Source organism: Lonchura striata, chromosome 18, assembly GCF_046129695.1.
Source record: "Lonchura striata isolate bLonStr1 chromosome 18, bLonStr1.mat, whole genome shotgun sequence".
NCBI lineage: Eukaryota > Metazoa > Chordata > Aves > Passeriformes > Estrildidae > Lonchura > Lonchura striata.
Genome location: NC_134620.1, coordinates 4818318 through 4825642, shown reverse-complemented (window position 1 = coordinate 4825642; position 7325 = coordinate 4818318). Strand labels below are relative to the sequence as shown.

General features: G+C 48.7%; 1 protein-coding gene across 1 annotated transcript; it reads left to right on the top strand.

Annotated features, from left to right (window-relative positions):
* The first annotated feature begins 5288 nt into the window (after positions 1 to 5288).
* Positions 5289 to 6980, top strand: COX6A1 (cytochrome c oxidase subunit 6A1). The gene is made up of 3 exons (XM_021549807.3): positions 5289 to 5452; positions 5755 to 5894; positions 6714 to 6980. Exons 1-3 carry the CDS (start codon positions 5347 to 5349, stop codon positions 6792 to 6794), a joined length of 327 nt encoding a protein of 108 aa, XP_021405482.1. The 5' UTR covers positions 5289 to 5346; the 3' UTR covers positions 6795 to 6980.
* The last annotated feature ends 345 nt before the right edge of the window (positions 6981 to 7325 follow it).

The window sequence follows — 7325 nt, the reverse complement described above, 5'->3', positions numbered from 1 at the left end:
CCCCAATGCTCTCAGCCTAGGCTGATTTACACATGAAAGGAACCCTCTGAGGGGCTTTCTCTCTTTCACATTCACAACCAGGCAGGACCTATAAATAAAACCTTTCTGAAAACAGGAGCTTTCAAAAAGGTCTGTGTATGTGCACAAACGTGTATGAGAGAAAGGGAATGGCTGTGTGCACTCGAGGATGTGTGTTTGCATGCGTATGTGAGGCGTGGGTGAGAAGAATGTGCATTCACACACCAGCCCTCATGCAAACAAGTGTGCTCAGAAAAGCATCTGCAGGGATGGGGAGCGTGCACAGGTGCTGGGGGCACTTAGAGGAGCCAGAGGGCATGTCCAGGCTGCTTTCCAGCTAGCACAGTTCCAGGGGGTCACCCCAGACAGCTGAGTCATGCTAGGGTTACACATGGAAAATGAGAGCAGATTCAGACCCAATTGTACATATGAGACCAAACTTGTGAAGCACTTTCCCTCCACAAAGCAGTAAAGTAATTGTAGGACAAACACCAGTGGTGTACACTGCTTTGGCTTTGATGTGGGAGGTAACACAGAATCAGAGCTCACTTCCTACGGTTTTGACAGAAGATGAGATTTTTAAGTGGTCACATCTTTTCAGCTGTCCAGGAGAGTGAGTCGTGTTGCATTTTCCAGGGCTGTCATTGTTCAACAGTAAATTTTAGTTTTCTGGAACATTAAACCCCTCAAAGTTTGAAAAATAAACGACTACACAGATGACCTGAAAAAGAAGGTCGGGAAATCAAAAGGACTATGACTACTTTTACAGTAGTTATAAAAACAAAAATGCTTAGATATGCATCTGAATTGTCCCTCCCCCACTGTCCTGTTGATCCATGTGGCTAGGAAATCAGGCCAGGATATCTCCACTTCCATGAGGCCTATGGAAGACCTACAGAACTTCCAGGAAACTTGGCAGTTAGTGTGACCCTGCCCTAATACAAAACAGGTGACACGGAGCTTGGAGCCAAGCCAGGACAGCCCACAGGGTTGCACAAAGCAGGTTCTGCTCTCTGGGTCTTTGCCCCTGTAAGAGGAGCCTTCTTAGGACCTGGCTACAACGTGGTATTTCAGAACTGCAAATTATTCTACTCCACTACTCCTGACCAGCTGAAACATTTGCTTTACCGAATCTGTGCCCGTGCCGTATGCTAATGCCAGTAATCGCGATGTAGGTGTGTTAGAACTACTGCAGCTGCTCCACTGCTTGGGAGACTCCAGGGTGTAAAGAGGGAGGCAGGAGAGATGCTACACCCTTCTGATTTCATCACTTCTAATTGCAATTCTTGGATCTCTTCCCCCGCCCCCAATTCTTATGCAAATATTTAGAAGAAATAGGCAGAAAAAAAGGCGCAAAACAGGAGATATAAAGAGTGCAAAGCCTCACAGGAGCGCACAAAGCACAAAATGTCTCTTCTGCGTGTTCAAAAGACTCTTCCCGGCTCCTTGCGCTATGCAGGAGTGTGTGACCAGGGATTCAGAGCTCCCCTCCCACTGAGCTCGCAGCTAAAGCCCTCCCCCAGTTCCCAGGGTCTTCAAATGAAGATTTGCATAGTAGTTCCAGATCATTCCCGAGGGAAGAGACAATGGCTCTCTCAAGGCCCTCTTCCCCCCAGCCCTCCCTCCCAAAGCTGATAAAGCCCTGATGAAAAAGGGAACAAAGGATTTACAGATGTCAGAATATTGATTTCTGAGGTTCCAGGACTACAGGGGAGAAAATGAAGAAAACTTTTGCCCTCAGAAACTTTGTTGAGTTTGAGGCACAGACGCTATCTCTGCAGCACGAACTCCGCGTTTGTTAAGACTGTATCTGATGGAGGCAATATTGCTATTCGAGAGGGATGAGCAGGGCCCTGAAAACGCGAAAATCCACGGGGATGAGATTACAGCCTGCAGTTCCCAAGAGCGCGTTTGTTGTTGCCAGACCTGATGAACGGAGGCACTTCCAGTGAAAGCAGCTTGCCACCAGGCGGGCCAGGCCGGCATTGCTCCGGCCGCCGGCGGCACCTCCCTCCCAGCGCATCGTGACTCTCTGGTGTCCTGCCCTCTCTGCCGCCTACCGCTGCACCTGGGAAAAGTAACTGAGAGGAAGGTGAAAGTCTTCGAGTGGCCTTTGATTCGAATCAGAGTGGAATGGAGATTCTCAAAACTCACTAAATTTCGGGCCGTTACCCGAAAGCCAAAGCTTTCTGCTCCCACATTTCTGTGCACAGTCCATGTAAACCAGAGCTTGCTTTTTGCACTACAAACATTCCTTTCCACTGTAGTGCATCAGCTCTACTGAGCTCCACCTCCACCAGCTCCCTGCAATCGTCCAAAATGTGCTAAACAGAACAGCGACAGCATCCAAAGTGTCACATGTCACTGCTGCATGCCCAGCAGGACACTGGTACTGGGCAGCCAAGTGAGCTAACAGGAGTTCTGGCCTGACCTCCACCTGTCCCACCACTACTCTGAAACAGCGTTCTCTCAGTGAATGGCTACTACACTTTATATACATACATACATGTGTATATATATACACATATTTAAGGTATTTTCCCCCGACCCTTTTCAGAGCTAACTGTAGCATTTCTGCACTCAGAAGGTTCCTGGGATGCTGGATCTTTTGTAAAAATGTACCTGATGAAAATTCCTCAAATGTTGGATTTAGGCCTGGATTTTTTAAAGGTGATAAGGTATTTTCTAAATCAAGCTCTAGGCTCTCACATAGGTCAGCTGGGGGGAAACCCCACCTGAAACCCTTTCTGCAAGGCACAGCAGAGAGTACGAGAGGGGTTTGCCATGCCATGGGTCAATAATTCAGACAGAGCTGCAGAGCCAGAGCTGACTGTTCCCTCATTTCCCACACACCTTTGTAAAAACACGTGCTGTCAGGAGGACTGCAATCATCACAGTGATAATAATCATCACATATTGTAGAGTTAAACACATTTCATACAGCTACATCAAAACATTATTCACAATACTCTTAAAATATCTAGGTTTCTTTCAATACCTGTCTGTCTTCTCTCAGCTAAAAGAAATTATTCTTATGGAATCTTTTGTGTCTCCTAGCAGTCACTCCAAATTTACATTTAAAGATGTGAATCAGACCCACTAGACTCCTGATACACCTCATTCAGAGATTAATCATGGCTGTTGGGATGATGAAGACTAAGACAGGCCCATTTTACATCAGTGTAACTCAGACTGTAATGAACCTCTACCACACTCAGGTTCAGGACAGACTTAAACCCCACTTTCAGTTGCTCTCCACGAGCCCCTTAGAGCTGCATGGGTGAGCTCCTGGGGCAGCTGTGCTAAGAGGTGCCACTACTGTCTTCTCCAAAGGGCATTTTCCAGACTGCCAGAGGAGTAAAGGTGTCAGGGAGAACTTGGGAGAAGCAAACCTTGGCTGCTCTCACCTCCTGCTTAACACTTGCATGTTGTGTTTTGAGGCTGCTGCAGCAGCAGCACAGCTCACAAACCTGTTTTACTTTAGAGAGAATTTTTCCTCATCCTAGACAGATGTTTGCTTATTTTGCTGGTTCTTTTGTTTTCTCTTGTTCACAAACATTACTGCCTGTTGCTTACTTAAAGGTTTTTTTGCTACAAACAAGAGTAGTTTTGTTTATATAGCTCCTGCTACAAATTTGCTTTAGGATACAGAACTTAGTCTTAGTTCCATCACTGAAATGTTGTACCAAATAATTCTCAGAGCTTCTGTTTTCCCCAAAAAGCCACATGCAAATTACTTTTAAATTAAAAGTCTGATATGTTAGACAGTTCATAAGCTTGAATCCAAAGGATGAAGGTGTGGAAAGGCAAAATCTACCTCCAGTGTGGATTTAGCAAAGCAGGTGTGTGTGTACATGGCAAGCTCCAGTGGTTTGAGGGCTGCTTTGTCCAAAATGCATCATGTCCATGATGACAGAACACTTGTGCAGGTACACACAGTACCTGAGAATAACTTCTTTCAGTATGGAAGCAAAGCTGTCCTTAAAACCATTTATTAAATAAAATAATGCAAAAGCAAAGTACTGGAAGAGGTAATTGTAGTTTAAAAAAAATAAGAACAAAGAAACCAAAGCACTTTTAATAGTTTACAGTGTCCAGATAAAGTAAATAACTGAGCAATATTTTTTATGCCAAGGTGTGTTTCACAACAGCTTTCCAAGGTTCTGGCCATCTTACTATTCCTTTATACTACACAGTAAATTGGACACAAGCCCTGCTCCAAGTGCAAGTGGGTAAAGAAATCCTGTTCCCCAGCAGCAAACACGTCCCCACCATCTTACAGCCATGCCACGCTGCATGCCTTGATCTTGGCAACAGGGAAGTGACCAATTCCATGGGACCAAGGTGTGCACATGACCAACCAACCTCCTCCTTCCAACAGCAACCTTCTTTGGAGTAAAACACAATTCCTTCATCTCATTCCTCTCAGACCAGCCCGTACCATTGTCCTTCCCATATGCACCACGGGAATCCTCGCATTCTGCTGTGCAGTTTTAAGTGCTGAAAAATGTACCGTCCACCTATACAGCTTCTGCCAAAAGTCAAACAGCCAGGCCCCAATAAAGAACTAAAAGAGAATCTAGATATTTGTCAATCTTTTTCCCCTAGAGGTCTTGTGTTCATTCAAGTGATGTTATTATTTCAGGAGAATTATCTCAGGAATCCATGTAATTAAAAACACTTTAGTGGTAACAGAATGGCACCATTTGAGCCCTTTGATCCCCTCATGCCTGGGACATTGCCAGCACTCTCCCTGAGCCCACAGCCCGAGGATTTTTCACTCCCTGAACTATTTATCACTCTCTACCTGACAGGAGCATGTGGGCAGGTGAGGATCGGCCTCTTCTCCCTGGCAATAGCAACAGGACAGGAGGAAATGGCCTCCAACTGCATCAGGGGAGGTTAAGGTTGGACATCAGGCGTAACTTCTCCACATAAAGTATGATCAGACACACTGCAATGGGCTGCTCAGGGAGGTGACGGAATCACTGTCTTTGGAGGTGTTTAAGGAAAGACTGGACAGGGCACTGTGTGCCATGGTGTGAGTGACACGGTGATGTTCGTTCGGAGGACGGAGACGATGCTGTCCCAGGTGCCCTCCACGCTAAGCGAGTCAGCGTCCGCCACCGCCCCAGGACGAGCGCCCCGGGCCCGCTCCGCCCTCAGCGCCAAGATGGCGGCGGCCGCCCTCAGGCACTCCGCGTGACGTCACCACGGCCCCGCCCCTCGCGCAGGCGGTGCCGCTCAAGGTCAGCGCGGCCGCGGCTCGCCCGGCGCGTTCCGGTTCTTCCGGTTCCGGTGCCGGTTCCGGTGTGCGGACGGGAGGACATGGCGGCCCTCGGACGGGTGTCCCGCCTGCTGCTCGGCGCCGCCGCCCCGCGCTCCCTGCCGGCGCGCGGCATGGCGGCGGCCGCGGCACACGAGGAGGGCGGAGGTAACGGGGCTCTGCGGGGCGAGGGCGGAGCCGGGCCCGCGGATGGCGCGGTGCTGCCCTTGACACCCGGTGCCCTTCGCTGCGGGATCGGGGCATGGCAGGCGCTCGGTGTGAGCCCCCGCCGGGGTTTAACCGTGAGCCCGGATCCCTGTTACAGACGGGGGGGGAGCCGCGTTCGGGGATGGACGGGGGGTTCATTAGTGCCGCGCTAATTGTGTGCAGGGCGCGGTCGGGTCAGTAGCGCTGATGCCGCCGCGCTGCTGTTGTGATCTCTGATCTCTGATCGCTGTCCCGCTGCCCAGCCCGCATGTGGAAGACGCTGACCTTCGTGGTGGCGCTGCCCGGTGTGGCCGTGTGCATGCTGAACTGCTACCTGAAGGCGCAGCACCATCACGAGCGGCCCGAGTTCGTGCCCTACTCCCACCTCCGCATCAGGACCAAGGTACTGCTGCCCGCGGGCTTTCGCAGCCCTCTGCTCCTCCGCGGCTGCGGAGCTTCCTCTAAGACTGCCATTTTCCTTTCTCGACTGCTACGTGAGCTGGCTGTGATAGCAGCTCGTGGCTGTTTCTGCGGCAGTAAGAGTTTGTCACAGCTCTGATGAAGTACCCATGATACTCACACGCCTTTCCGTCCCAGAGTGATCCTTCTAATGTCTTGCTGAAAAATTTTTCAGTCCTAGAGCTGCTGTACTTAAAGTAACACAGATCTAAAAGGTAGCAGTGGAGATCCCAAGTACTCAAAATTGGGGTCCTCGTAATACAACACAGTGGATGTTTAAGAGCAAAGATTGTGCTGTTCAGAGACTCTGGCTCCCAGCTAAGGGAGAGAGTTTTCCAACTCTTGCTTCCTACATCCTGGGAGCCAGCTTGCTTAATTTATCAGCCTGTCTAGCTGTGTGATCATAAAATCATTTAGGTTAGAAAAGTCTTCTGAGATGGAGCCCTACCTTTGACTCATCTCCACCCTGTGGCCCAGATGATGGCACTAAGTGCTACATCCAGTCTATACCCAAACACCTCCAGGGATGGTGACCCCAGTAGCCTGGGCAATTTGTCCCAATGTTTAGCAACCCTTTTCATGAAGAAATCCCTCCTGATGTCCAGCTTGAACCTTCTGTGGCACAGCTTGAGGCCATTTCCTCATAGCCTGTCACTAATTGCCTGGGAGAATTGATGTTTGAGTCTGTACTGTTCTTGGTTTCAGGTGCTTGTAGGGGTTGTTCAGAGCTACCACTGGCTTATTTTCTTTCTTCTTTTAACAGCGTTTCCCCTGGGGTGATGGGAATAAAACTCTGTTTCACAACCCCCACGTTAACGCTCTCCCAACCGGTTATGAAGATTAAAACCAAGATCCTGACAACAGCCGGAACTTTGGCTCTCCCCATATTGAACCAGAATGCTGAATGGGAACCATCATTTCTGGGGTCATAGTTACAGAAACTGTTTCTTCTGAGATGAAGCTGAGTGGTGTACTGGCCCCCGTGTGCATTTGTGATGGGGCCCTTTAAATAAACAACTCTGAACATGAATTTGGGATTTGACTTGTTTACCTGAATCCTTAGGAGATTTTTAGTTGTGTTGGCATAAAGCATTAAGGTTACCCACAGGACAGAGTGCATGAGCAAAGGGGCTTGACTGCCTGAATGGAAACACATGTTCCTATGTCTGTAACAAACAACACGAATGCATTTGGCACAGGACATGAATCAATTTCATATTCTTCGTGTCTGGTTTAACTGATGACTCTAAACTCACGGCCAGAACAACATATACATAGATTAAAACCCAATATATACTGAAGCACATTCTCCATTATCAGCTTTTGCAATATTTATTAACAGTCATGAAGGTGATTTTCTCTTGGTCACTCCTGG

Excerpts from the sequence above, each read along its gene's own strand:
- COX6A1 (XM_021549807.3), top strand. The coding sequence starts at position 5,347 with ATGGCGGCCCTCGGACGGGTGTCCCGCCTGCTGCTCGGCGCCGCCGCC. Across the intron at positions 5,453-5,754 it reads GGCACACGAGGAGGGCGGAG|CCCGCATGTGGAAGACGCTG; the intron begins GTAACGGGGCTC and ends CCCGCTGCCCAG. Across the intron at positions 5,895-6,713 it reads ACCTCCGCATCAGGACCAAG|CGTTTCCCCTGGGGTGATGG; the intron begins GTACTGCTGCCC and ends TTCTTTTAACAG.